The 15,243-nt window shown below is 33.9% G+C and overlaps 1 protein-coding gene across 1 annotated transcript; it reads right to left on the reverse strand.

Moving 5' to 3' along the window:
- Positions 1 to 6,630: 6,630 nt before the first annotated feature.
- Positions 6,631 to 7,636, reverse strand: LOC138336431 (uncharacterized). The gene has a single exon (XM_069285932.1). It carries the CDS (start codon positions 7,491 to 7,493, stop codon positions 6,744 to 6,746), a length of 750 nt encoding a protein of 249 aa, XP_069142033.1. The 5' UTR covers positions 7,494 to 7,636; the 3' UTR covers positions 6,631 to 6,743.
- Between the last annotated feature and the right edge of the window lie 7,607 nt (positions 7,637 to 15,243).

Genomic DNA, 15,243 nt, shown 5'->3' on the forward strand with positions numbered 1-15,243 from the left:
TTTAAATTAAAAACAAATTAAAACTGAAGAAAGCATTTGTTTCCGTTAATACCACGACACTTTCCGAAATTTGTTTCTTTTAGAAATAGCGCATCCACTGTTAACTTTATTTTTCTGTGTATAACGTAAGGAAATGTCAGATGGTTACTGCAGTATCACATATTTCTTTCAATAGTTCTTAATGATAAGCATTATCGTTGTGCGTGCTTTCTCGCCAGAGTGTCGATGAGCTGATGAGCTGATGTGACATTACATTACCGGTTTACCATCGTGGTTCTAACTTGTCAACCGTCCATGGCCAGAGGTAACATCAAGAACATCGGGTTCGCGGATGTGGGAGCTCATCCTGTTTTCAACCTAGTGATTCACATATCGTATATGATGTTCCAGACTTCTCCGGTAGGATGGAAAAGACACCAGAGCCACATCCTGCGAAGGGTTGAGTTGCTTCTCCTTAATTCGTATGAAGCACAATTCCTCATTCTTGTGAACCCTCAGTGACCATAGATGGCACAGGTGAATTCTTTGAGGTCATAAATGAGGTCTACAGTGAAGTTCCTCTCTTTGCCAAGTCTGGAGAGCACTGCAGAAAACTTTTTCTGGAGAGTCTTCAATGGTGTATCCACGCATACACCAGATGCGACACAACCAGTACCTTCAAGGGACTAGGGAAAGTCTGACCAATGAAAAACATTTAACATTTATGACCTCATAAAAGACCTCCAGGATATCACCTGTGCCATCTATAGTCGCACGAGTGTCCACAAGGTTGATGAATGGTGCTTGAATCATTCCACCATTCGAAGAATCTGGATCTGGTGTAATTTCCTGAGAAGTCTGCAAACAGCATATACGATATGTTAGAATCTGAAGGAGATCCCACATCCCTGAACCTGTTGTTCCTGATATAAACTCTGGCCATGGATGGGTCATGAAAGATGACAGGCTAGAACACCACTGGTAATGTAGTGTCACATCAGCTCATCGACATCGAAGACGACGCTCTGGCTTTCGACGAATTGGATACTGATATCTCGATTACTCTGATTCAGACTGTATGTACCAGCTACCAGACATGCCGAGTCACGTCAGAGGATAGTGCAGTGAGGCGGGAAAGCACGCACAATGATAATGGTTATAATTGAGAACCAGTGAAAGAAATATGTGACATTGTGGTAACCATCTGACATTTTGCTTATACTATGCATAGGGAAAAAACGAAACTGTGACTTGTCCTACCTAGATATTCTGTCAACTTTACATTCATGTTTCCTACTTATAAATCGCCAATAGTCAAACTTATTTAAGGAACTGATAATACACCAGGAAACTTTAGTGTCAGCGGTTTGGAGTTAGGAAAATAGCATATACCCAGTATACGCACCCGGTGATGTTTTGTAAACTTAATGATGGTATAACAATAATTCTTTTTTGTATCTCTATATATTTTATTGTTTTACTGAGTGATTAGAAGTCAAATAACTGTTTACGAATAATAGTTTGCTGTTGGTAAACATTTTTGCTGCGTCAAGCCAAATATGAAAAATTTGCTAAAAAATTATCATTTTTGAGCTCAAAATCCGATTTTTTCATTTCCTGCGTAGAAATAACTACATTTATTGGATTATGTGGTCCTGATATGGATTTTTTGTTCTATTGTGGTCATTTTGATGCCTCGTTTGTCTTCTTCGGTTGAAAAATGTCAATGTTATGACTATTTTTCAATTTTTAGTGAAATTCGAGATGGCGGCCATCTTGATGACGTCATAACCGGAAGTTCATCCCAGTTTGCTCTCGATTTCGTTATCAGTGGGTCATAAGACTTCAGAAAAAACATTGGTTAATTAAGTTGTGGGGCGGGGGGAGTGCACGTGATCCCGGCCTAAAACAAGTTAATTAATATCCATTTTATAACAACAGAAACACATTGCGATTTCCATTTATGTATTGATTTCCTTGATATAAAGACTAACATGGCTGCTTTGGACTTTTGACTTATAAATAATGGCCAGATACTTTTGTCAAATAAAAAGTCATAATTTGGTTACCTTTTACAACAATCCTTTGATTTAACAGCATGAATGTTAGGCCTAATAGCAAAGACGTTAAAGGGAGGCAACCCGAGCTGTCACATCTCTAGATGACACCTCATGTATAATTTCTAAATGTATTTTTTTGATTTGATCTTAGTTAAATAATTAATAGGTAGCTGTAAATAAAAAAAATCCTGCAATGACTGTTAGGCCTAATAGCAATGACGTTTAAAGGGAGGCAACTTGAGCTTTCACATCTGTAGATGGAAGAGAGCGTAGTAATTTCATGAGATATATAGTAGTTCGCAACGTCAACCAAATAAAAGACTTTTGTAAACACATTTAAATCTTATTTTTTGTATAAATCATTAAAAGAAATATAAGTAATAATCCTTTATAGTTAAGTAAACATCGGTAAACATCACTGATTGCGTAATTGTAAACATCGATTATCGTTGTAATAATTATTGTACATGTGTGTTTTATTATTTTATACTTCCAATAAGGGTGTGGAAGTAACAAAACAGCACGAACTTATATATTTATAAGAATATTTGAATTTCTTTTAAGTATATATTTGAATTTCTGTGAACATTAATGTACAGAATATATTATCAGGTTGTAATTTCAGCGCAAAAATGATAAAAAAAAATGAAACGCACTGAGATATATCCTTGCATTTATATTATGCTTTGATTATTACTTGTAAACCCCCCTCCACACACACACCCTCCACACACACACCCTCCACACACACACCACACACACCCTCCACACACACACCCTCGCACACATTTTGGTGTGCCCATGGGCCTATTGTAATGGCATACCAGCTGATAGCCCGAGATACACTGGCCCTGACACCAGACTTAGATATTATGACTGATAAATGTCTGGTTTAGGGCCAGAGCGCACTGATATATCAAAACGTGAAATAAGCCGACCGTTTGGTATCAGGCTAGGTCAACTTAATGATAATTATTAGCCTGAGATATAGCATTTTAACAACAGTCCTAGCTGACCCCTTGGGGACCAGAGGGGCAGGGCCAAATAGTGTCAAAATGACTAAAATTTCAAAAAATCTTCTTCTGAGTTAATGTTTCATGGAAGCAAAATCTAAAAAATCACTGACTGACTTCAAGGACCAGTATGTAGTGTTTATATGTCTTTGTTTCATTCTACATTTATATTCGAACTCAGCTGCACGTTAAGGCCCATGGGCCTCTTGTTAAATATAAAGTTTAAGTGATTTGGACTAAAACATTTGAAAAAAAAAGATTTGGAAAAACAAAATATTCACCAAGAGTTTTGATAATAAAAATACATGAACACAGAAAAGTGAAATCTTATGACAGAAGAATATTTGTGTTATGAAAGCATTCCTTGGAAATTGTTATCTTCATGAAAAGTGTTAGGATGTAAATTTGTTAACTAGATGCCGTTTCTATTTAATTTGAAGTGTTTTGGATAAAAAAAAAGAAAAACGTCAATCATCATAGTAATTTTTTTTCGACAGAAAATTAAGCTGTGGTTTTCTGGAATTCCATCTAAACCTTCTCCCTTTTCTGGATTTATTAAAGTGAATTCTTTTATTGGTTTTGGACTTAGTGGCTGTGAAAGAAAGTGTACAAATACATCATGACAAGTACAGTTGGGATCAAACTAAACTTGGTAGTGAAGTGCACTGGAGTGCACAAGTAAAGTTAACTCCGGTTCACTAGCTAGTGCACTAGAGTTAACATCGTAGTGCACTAGAGTTCACATTGGAGTGCACTAGAGTTAACACTGGAGTGCACTAGAGTTAACACTGTAGTGCACTAGGGTTAACACTGTAGTGCATTAGAGTTCACATCGTAGTGCACAAGATAAATGAATCTGATACTTCTACTTATTGCATACATTGTACATGTACAATCTGTTCATGTATATATTTCATTGAATATTTTTGAATATCTTTCAATTGTTTCAGATGGATTACCAAATGTACTCTGTATTTAAAGTTAACATGACTAAGTTAGTATGTATAAATAATTAATTTATTAAATAGAATGGTTACTTTTTAAGGGTGTAAATATATGGGTTCCATATGTGTTATTTAGCCTTATATGAGTTTTGATATTAAAGTCAAGAATATACCGTAAGCTGCAATATGGCTTGACCACATGCAACTTTTCTTTAGATATTTTGTTTTCAGAATTTAAATGAAATTATTTATTTATTTACTTAAAATAAATTAGGATCAAATATTTTATACTTGTTATTATACATTTACTAATAAAATAGCAATATGTATTACTTAGATCAAATATTAGGTATTCTAGATATAAATAGCTATATTTATTTTAATCTATTTCATGTATTTAATTTATTTTTTTATTTGATTTTGTTATTTATTTATTTGAATCATATATCTTTATTGTTGCCATTCTATACATAATAGCTATATATAATTGTATTTCACATTTAGAATGTCAGATTTTGTACATTTAGCAGTTTTGGCTATTACACTTTTATTATATCCTCATAAGTCGCCTGGCACAGTGAATTTTATCTGTACCGTCCAGGCTCCAGGGCAAGAAACCAATCTAGGGGTTGACTATAGATTGACTAGATGACTGCCCCTCTCCTAATCCTGTACATGTAATTACCTATATATGAAGCCAGTTCAATTAACACAAAAATACTGTCATTTTAGTGATATTTAAATCAAATCCTTATATCTGTTTAAACATATGTTTCTACACATGGAATTTTACCTCATAATATTTGAAATATATTTTGATTGATATATTAAAGATGCTCCACCGCCGGCAGAGCATAAGTGATGTTAATCATTTGGACAATAATTGTGTTTAATTGTGTACCAGGTATATATATATATGTCTAATTAACATAACAATTAATACAAAATAATTTAGAAGCTCAAACTTTTCAATGGTGATAATTGGTGTAAACTAAGTAACTTTTGTAACTGAAGGAAAATACTAAATCGTCTGATCCTGTCTTTGATAGTGAAAAACTACAATTTGTCAGTGGTGGAGCATCTTTAAAATTTGATTTATCTCTATATATATCTATGATAAACATATGAAATCTATATTGAAATTAAGCAAAAGTTGTGTACATTTTTAAAAAAGTTATAAACTAAAAGTGATGACCTGTACATTAAAATAATGTGGAGTGTCATATATAATTCATGTTGTCAAGAGACATTTTAATCATAAATAGGTTTTAGCGTTTACACATACACATAAAATACAGTATTTTTATCATATTCATATCAAGGATTTCTAACTACATATGTGTACATATTAATTTATTTTAATTGTAATATCTGTCTGCTTTCTCCCGCATTACTGTTCGTATCCTATTATGTAATCGTGTTCGTTTTGTATGTCTTGATAAAGGGGCAGATCGCCTCGAAAATTTGACAATTTTGTTTTGTCCACACGGTTGGAATTACTTCCTTGTCCCATGTAGATGTAACAGGTATACACTGCACCCGTATACATGACTTGTTTACTGTAAACTCTAGGCACACGGGTCTGTCGTTATGGTCACTGGGCCTAGGGCCCTTTTCTCCCTATTTCCCCATCCCACCACCTGAGGTGACACCTTACCTGAGATGATCAGTCAGGCGTCACAGGTATGCCTATTTTCTTTAACCCCAGGGGGTCCATTATAGCATTCAATGCAATTGATAGCATGCTGTGACAGCCTTTGTACCTGATTAGTTTAGTAAAGTCTGTCTACTTGACCCCATGTGGTTTTGTTTCATATACTATTAATAATGATAAACTTATATAGCTTCTTTTATCAAAATACGCTTATTCTTTCAATTGAGAATAATTGTTAAAAGATTGGGTTTTTTTCTTCTCAAAATGAAGATAATTTATACACGTTGTTTTGTATCTTGTTTTTATTTTATTTATATTTTTTGAGAAGATGGAGAGGGGTTTATTAATTATGTACTATATAGTTAAATTTATACTACATGTGTAAATTGCCTCAGGAAATATCCCTTGGGCTCCCTTGGTTTGTTCCTCTTTCTCCCACTTTTTCGAGATGAAAGGAATTATACAAACACTGGAGAACAATGGCACACCAATTATAGTCTGTTCTGATAAAGTACTGACTTACAGGTAGATTTTTTACCTGTAATTTTACAAAAAGTCACAATTCAATTTAACTGTTAATATACCTATTCTGCATTTTATTCCCACTTCAAATGTTTTCATATTTTATCACAATATCTTAAAATTTTAAATGTAATAAAACATTAATTGTTAAGAGATAATTAATTAAACTTAAAACATTTAAATATATACAACATATGAAACTTAAAGCACTGCACTTAAACATTAATTGGAGATTATCAATTAAAATTAAAACATATATATACAACATATGAAACTTAAAGCACTGCACTTAAACATTGATGAGAGATAACTAATTAAAATCAAAACATATATATATACAACATATGAAACTTAAAGCACTACACTTAAACATTGATGAGAGATAATTAATTAAAATCAAAACATATATATATACAACATATGAAACTTAAAGCACTACACTTAACATTAATGAGGGATAATTAATTAAAATTAAAACACACACACATATATATACACATGTACAACATATGAAACCTAAAGCACGTACTGGACATTAATGAGATGCACATCTTATGAAAGTTTGTTATCATCACTCTAAATGCAGAAGATGGGATGCTGCGTCGATGTACTGTATCACATCCATTGCGCCAGTCTCCAAACGTTCCTTCAGTTGGGTAAGGCGGCTGTCGATGTTTCGGTACCGTTTGGCTCTGGGTCTGGTTTGTCCTCCGGCTGCGTGTTGGATGCGCGTAATCTCGTTGTTGGCCTGGATTTCCTGGAACACACGGATGATGCTGTAGATGTTTGGGTGGGAGTGTTCAACCTTCTTCTTGAGTTTGTTGTGCCATCCTTCTACGTGGTTCGTTGTTCGGGGGCCCTCGGTCTCAAAGTGGTTCCAGAGTGGTTGGTCGCGCTCTATCCACTGTGTAATGACGTAGTCGGTGAATGCGGTGGTGTACTGTGGTACATCAGCATCTTCAAGGTCGTTGAGTGCGTGGAACCAGACATCTTCAATACGGTTTAAAGGGACTAGGGGTAGGGCTGCGGCTCGTCGTACCAGTCGTCTGATGTCGTCGTTGTCGGCGTAGAGTTGTTGAAGTCCGGTTTGCTGGGCTTTCCTCCAAATACACTGCGTGAAATGAAAAAAACATCCCTTCAGTGTAGCAGCTGGGAATACGGAGCGAATGGCATTCTGGGCAGCGGTCTCGAAGTCCAGGAAAACAGTAGTTGGGTTGAGTTGGAGGTTCAGTTCCGTCATCTTCGTCTTGAGTAGTGTGAAAAAGCGTTGGTAAGTTGTCTGGGTCTTGCTGGGTAATAAACTGTAGACTAGCGGGTACATCTGATTTCCTATCTGGGCATGAATGGTGTAGATCTGGTGAAACTGGGTCGGACAGGTGTAGAAAGTTCCATCACAGAAGAGAGTATCAGCGTTACATAGGTCGATGAGGTTGCTGGATGTCGCAAAGGCTATGATGCGGGATTGGTCACCATCGTCAAGTAGAAGGAATTCCTCTCCAGCAGTCGTCTGTGTCCACTTTCCCTCGAGATTGATGTCCTGGATGGTCTTTGGTAGTTGAGGAGTCTGGGTGCGTCTGGCGTTGTAGAGTAATGTCTTGGTAGATTGAAATGTTGGTAGGTGTTGGACAGTGGAGAGTGTGTCGTTATTCCAGTCGTGAGTTCGCAGTTTGGTAACCTCTTCTTCGTAGATCCTGGGTATGGGTTTCACCTCCTCCACGCAGCGGGTACGGATGTTCTCCATAATCTCCAGGGCGGTGATCTTAGCGTGGTCCTGAGGATGGTTGTGGAGGTGGCGACCATTTCCTGTAGGGATGTTGTTGCGGGTACTCAGTGAGGCGGGGCAGTCGGGTATTGTGCATCTCCAGTAGGTGCGTTCTCCTCTGTTGTTCTTCACACATTAGATGTAACCATTATAAGCAATGTTCTGTCTTCCAAATTTATTTCTAAGAAATTTCACCTGAATCTGTGCGTTTGCCATGTTGGTGGTTGATGGGGAACTGTGATAGTCAAACCTCTCTGATGTTCTTATATATATACTTAAATCATATAGCTTGGATGCTGATCTGAAGACTTTTAATCTTATTATCAAAATCTTAGATGTATTCACTTTTCAAAAAAAATCCATTATATGCCCTGATAATTAAAAACAAAACAGCTTATGTGGCCAATTACAAAGACCTACATGTATGCTAATTATTTGATTACTGATTCTTCACTCACCAAGTAGTCAGTCGATGGACCCAAGCCATCAGGTGATAATTAACAGAAGTAGTAGTGAGAACAAGCCAAATTAAGTCAGAGTAATCAAATGATTTAATCAATCGCACATTATTGTATAATGCAAATAATTAAATAGATAAATAAAATATACTGCCAGCATAATGCAAATAATGTCCTATAATTTAATTCTCTGATATGTATTAATTCAAAACTATATAAAGCATCTCTTTATATAGTTTTGAATTAATACATATCAGAGAATTAAATTATAGGACATTATTTGGCTTGGGTCCATCGACTGACTACTTGGTGAGTGAAGAATCAGTAATCAACTTTAAACATTGTGTAAAATCCAGGTAATGTGGGAGAACACAGGTAAAATCCAGGTAAGGGATATGTGAAGCAGACTATAACTGCTGTCACAACATAACTGCCCCTATGTTATTATAAAAAAGTGGGAGAAACACGACTGACTACTTGGTGAGTGAAGAATCAGTAATCAACTTTAAACATTGTGTAAAATCCAGGTAATGTGGGAGAACACAGGTAAAATCCAGGTAAGGGATATGTGAAGCAGACTATAACTGCTGTCACAACATAACTGCCCCTATGTTATTATAAAAAAGTGGGAGAAACAAGAACACACCGCTCCCTTATACCCCAGCCCCACCCCAAACCTACCTAGCTCTATTGTATGTGTATTTCGCCACTCTGACACTAATTCTGCCCTCTGGCTATCAATTGTTTTACCTGAAATTTAACTACCCGTAACATGCTGGCTCAGATATACGGCCATCATACATACCTGTCCAAGAGATCTAGTATAGAAAAGGATGTGATTACGTGAATGAACGTATATAAAATCAGATATTTGGTAATATACTTTAGAAATTTTTGTTAAAACCTATAATCTAGCTAGAATAAATGTAGCTTCATGAACACTGTATCTAAAAAATGTTAACGTTATTTGATTGACAAGTTTAATTGTCCATGCATACTGTAGGGATTACTTTCACCCCTAATATTACAAGTGTTAGTAATTGTAAGGATCGATCCATATGGTATCCGGAAAATTAATTCATTTATTTATTTCAAAACGAATACAAGTTATACCACAAATATAAATATACTTGTATTCGTAAGGTTATACTGGAACATCTAGTGCACTACAATGTTTAGTCTAGTCCACTACGTTGTTCACTACGTGTGCACTACAAAGTGCAATAGTTTGCTCCCAACTGTACCTAGGATTTATCTTTAATGAAAAAAATGGTTGTTGTAGCTTGGAATTCTGGATTCGCTTGTCGCTTTCATATTACTATTATGATATTACTTAATATATTAATATATATTATATTACTTATTATAACTATTGTTCCATCTCTTACTGGATTTAATAAATGTGATATCCCTAAAGGAATATGGATGTAATGTTGACCATGTGCTTTGTAATGTTCACAGGTACCAGTCATTAAATTCACCTTTAACTGTGGAATAGTTACCTTTAAACGTGGAATAGTTCCACAGGAAAAGGTAACTATTCCACAGTAGTAGGAGATAATAGTCGATTTTGTCTCAACTATACCTCAAGCATTAACAATAGATGACATCACAGCCATGTTTTAACAAGTTATAAATGTAAAATGCACAACTACTTCAATCAACAGGCCATCGTATATACAATGCAAGTAAGGACTCAGGCCTCTCTCAAATTACATGCATTCCTGGCTTCCCTTACAATGAATTGCACCACGGTGGAAACAGAGAAGGTTATAGCTATAGTATTGACTCGTTTTGTTTTGGTTCACTTTCATAGTGAAAAATAGTGTTTTGTTTTCTTTTATTTTTTCAACTATGATCTAGTTCATTTGTTAAAATAGTTTTAAATTCAAACTTGTTTTATTTCAATTTTGGAAGTTTCAATAATTGTTATAAAAACGTATATATGTATTTACTAGTAAAAATTCATTACCTATAGATTGCTTTAGGTAGAAACATAGATAGAAACTTCCGGATTAATGTGTCGGGAAAATAAGAACAAAGTTTCAGAGCTGTTTTGTCGGTAAATCTGACACTGCTATTAGGTCTTTGTCGATGTTTACGTCAAGGTCATTAATTGCTTTTGTCGTAAGCGCGTGGTATAATCTAACAATCACTGCGCATGTGCACCTGTTAACAACTGGTCTAGTCACATTCTGATCATATTTACAGAACGACAAAACCCGATGACATCACCATAGTGGGGGTATATTTCTGGAATATCGATGATCGGTGTTTATGGTATACATGTAGCTACATGTTCAGCAAGTAGTCTTAATACAAATGCAGTGTTCGTATATATGCTATTTGACTTCATTAGCAGTTCGATCCGATCTATGCCATCATTTTAATTAAAAATACAGTACATAGCTTAATTCAATGCAGAAAATAGTCTCAAATGATTATTTTAATGATTTCAAAATACTATGATAAAATCCATATTGATGTACATTTGTTTATGTAAATATATCGACACCATTTCTGTTTATAATCGAAAATAAACATGCTTATGAGCAGAAAAAAAATCAATTTAGTATTTTAAGTATATTTGATAGTGTCATTTTTAATTTATATAAAATAGTGTATAAATGTGACTCTACTGCTGTTGGACACCCCCTCCCCACCCATACCACCATTGTGGTACTACCATGTAGGTCTATCTCCCACGTGACCCCTTCGAGGTCTAGATAACAGTGAACTGAACGCGGTACATTGGTCAATGTGTGTTTTAGATCGAGTGTAGATAATGCATTCAGATAACTTCACCGACACACTCTGGATAATATAATATTATTTCGAGATTCCAAAATAAATGTTTTAATTAGCTTGTAATCTTTTCCTATTTAAATCCTTATATATATTTAATCAAGGACGTAAATGAGAAGGATAAGTCACACTGAGTTTTAGGCAAAGACAGCGCAGGCGCCTTTGTGTTTGTGCACTGACCGTGACATTGGGCGACGACTGATTTCCTTTGATATCCGCCGCCGCAGCCTTTGATGTAGCATGGGGGTGCGAGGGTTACCGTCTTACTTTCTGAAGCATGCTGCCATTTCATGAGCGGTCGTATTTTTTTAACGATAGTTTAAGACATTTCTTCTAAATCTTCCGTCTTTAAAGCAGAAACATATATACATAGAGATTGGCAACTCCGCCATTTTCACGAGCGGCAGATGTATCTCTGTATGTGCTTAGGGTTTTTTTAGGTAAATTTTTAAATAGTTAAATACAGCAGAATAACTTTGATATGTTATGAAAGTTCAGTAATTTTCAGATGGTTTGAGTACGATTTTGGATAGAAAAAAAAATAATATTTTAACTTATGTATTAATAAAACAAAATGCACTTCCGGTTTTAAATGTGTGGTTTTCGAAAAACCAGGTAAAATTGCCTATTTTCATGCATTCAGAAATTATATTAAATAACATCAATCGGGAAAACCAGTCACATCAAACCATGATATAATGTTTAAACTTTGTGTTGATGCAAAAATATCATGTTTAAAAGATTACACTTAAAAGAAGTTAGCCAAGGGAAAATGCCTGTAAACCGGAGGTCCCTCTGCCTGTCAACAAAGACAAAGAAGGAGTTTCCAATCTCTATGTATATATGTTTCTGTCTAAAGCAAGTTATAAACGTTGTGAAATTTAATTTACTTCACATTGGTGTTTCGTTTGACTCGATAAGACAAGTATTTGTTGAGAAAAACGGTTTTTATTCCCGGTTCATAAGCGTCTCGCGTGGTGTTTAGTAGTGTAAAGAGACAGTCACGAATCCTTCTCACTTATAAATCCTTGATTTAATGAAGCACCATTATGTTATACATCATGGAACAGAAATATAAATCTACAGTGACTTAAACAAACAACAACACATTTTTAAAACTTCAACTATTTATTGAAAGCTTAAAACTACAGAATGAAAATATACCAAAGTACTCTTTGCAGTTCGAATTAAAATTTAGAATTAGATTGTATGTTTATTTTTTTTTAATAATTCATGAGAACTGCTAATGAAAGTATTTAAACATATTATTTAATTTTGTATCATTCAGTAGTTGTAATTTTACAAACATTTTATCTTTGCAACTTAAATAATAATTTTTTGTAATTCATTTTGTACAACTGTATACATTTTCATCTTTGTAACCTTTAAATATTTTCAATAAACATTTTTCATTTTTTGTAATTTTGTAGAATGCATATTTTGTATATTTCATAAACGCTCATCTGTATAATTATATTTTTTTATTCATATTTTGTGTATTTCATAAACTTTCAATTTAATTTTTGTTATTATAATTTTTTATTCATTTTGTAAACTTTATAAACATTTCAATTTCATCTTTGTAAGTTTTAAATATTTTTATAAAATATTATTCTTTATATAGGTGTATAAACCAACTTTTTGTATCATTCAGTAATTGTAATTTTGTAGAATTCATTTTTTACAAATCATGTTTTGTATATTTCAGAAAAACTCTTTGTATTTTTTTCTTCTTTCCTTTTTCTTTTATTTTCTTATTTATGTTTTTTTGTTAATTTTGTATTTTATTTTTTGTGTATTTGATACTTCAATAACTTTTAATTTTATGTTGAAAATTTTTTTATTCATTTGGAATTTTTTGTATTTCAATCATTAGATACTACATGTATATCATTGGTAAGAACTTGTAACTTGTAATTGTACGTTGTATATTTAGTAAAAGTTCTATATATCTTCTTATTTATATATATTGATTATATGGCAAGAGTGCAATTATGGTTGACCCATGATGAGATTTAAATGAAATTATTGTAATGATTATGCATTTGAGTGAATGAAAATAATGGTGGAAGTGTATCTTTTTAATTTAGGATTGGAAAAGTGCTTAATATGTATGACTGATGTGTAAAGAGAAATGAATGTCAGCTCAAACCCATTTTATTATTGAAGGCAACATCAGAATTGTCATTACATGTATTTTTTGAGCTATGGTAAAAAGAAGCGGATTTGATTGAATTGGTAAAGGATGCCAGATCATTCATATGATAATTTGAGTGATGTTTGTTAACATGCGAACTATTGTATTGATTTCTTGTGATAATATCTGCTAGATAGTTTACTTGATTAGTTGGGACCTTTTATTTTTGAATTGACAATGCATAATTATGTTGTTAAATACGTTGGACTACAATAATATCATACATCAATGATCATCGAAAGATATTGCGAGTTAAGAACTGCATGTTTTTATATCGTTACCTAGGCTGCTAATTGGACATGACACAGATACGATGCATGTTTTTATATCGTTACCTAGGCTGCTAATTGGACATGACACAGATACGATGCATGTTTTTTTATATCGTTACCTAGGCTGCTAATTGGACATGACACAGATACGATGCATGTTTTTTTATATCGTTACCTAGGCTGCTAATTGGACATGGCACCAGATACGATGCATGTTTTTTATATCGTTATCTAGGCTGCTAATTGGACATGGCACCAGATACGATGCATGTTTTTTATATCGTTATCTAGGCTGCTAATTGGACATGACACCAGATACGATGCATGTTTTTTATATCGTTACCTAGACTGCTAATTGGACATGACACCAGATACGATGCATGTTTTTTATATCGTTACTTAGGCTGCTAATTGGACATGACACCAGATACGATGCATGTTTTTTATATCGTTACCTAGGCTGCTAATTGGACATGACACCAGATACGATGCATGTTTTTTTATATCGTTACCTAGGCTGCTAATTGGACATGACACCAGATACGATGCATGTTAAAGTTCAGACTTTGGAAACAAGAAAAAATGCTTCTTTTCAATTGTCTTTGTCTTTAGATGCAGTTTAACACATAGTTTATATGCTACATATAACAAACTTCTGAAATTTCAAAAGCTTTTTGAGAAATGACGTCAGTTTTATGAGTAACGTCATCTGGACATAAGTCAATCATTTGCAGGAATGTTTCCTTTATTCTGCAAATATTTATTATATATATTTATATATATGTAGGTAACGTTTACCTGTTCAAAAGTCACCACTGATGCAGTTGTCATCGTTGAAATAATAATTTTACCACAATAATGTAAATCTTTGTGATCAAATGTACCTTGGTAAAAAAAATTAGTATATCATTGTTTTAGTAAAGTCATTAATGGCGTCATGATGTTTTATTATGAAATCCTAGCTTTAAAATATTTAACACATAATCCGCGTGATATCCAGTAATTTCGCTCGTGTAATAGTTTTGCGTATGTCACTAGTGTAATATGACCTGGAGCTATTGTCATTGGCTGGACATTCATTGTGACGTCAGACAGAAACAATAAAATGACAGGTAAAATGACGTGACGTCAGGACAACGAGGAAGGTGAGACAAAATGGCGGTCTCTGCTGGAATTTCGGAATACATTTTGACATGAAATTCTTTATCATGTGGTATTTGTAGTTATGTGATAAAAAGTATCTTAAATTTCTGTTCATTTCATATGAGATTTTATGAAACTCGTCTCGAAGTTTTAATTTTTGCTCACCAAGGCTCGCAAAAATGAAAAAAACAACTTCTTAGACTCGTTTCATAAAATCTCATATGAAATGAACACTCATGTAAGATCCTATATGTATTCCAACAAATGGTGGTATCGTGTGGTTCCCATAATGTCTTACTTCTGCAATTCTGCTTTTTTAACAACTTGCAATACAGGATTCAATATTGTAATTTTGTGATTTTTGTCAGATATGAAAAATACAAATCCGTCTACACATGTTCTTTTTGTCTCTTTGATGTTTATCAGTAGATGCA

Source organism: Argopecten irradians, chromosome 12 (assembly GCF_041381155.1).
Source record: "Argopecten irradians isolate NY chromosome 12, Ai_NY, whole genome shotgun sequence".
In the NCBI taxonomy this organism is placed as follows: domain Eukaryota; kingdom Metazoa; phylum Mollusca; class Bivalvia; order Pectinida; family Pectinidae; genus Argopecten; species Argopecten irradians.

What these genes read in the sequence shown, in the direction of transcription:
- LOC138336431 (XM_069285932.1), bottom strand. Translation starts at nt 7,493, where the DNA reads ATGTACCCGCTAGTCTACAGTTTATTACCCAGCAAGACCCAGACAACT.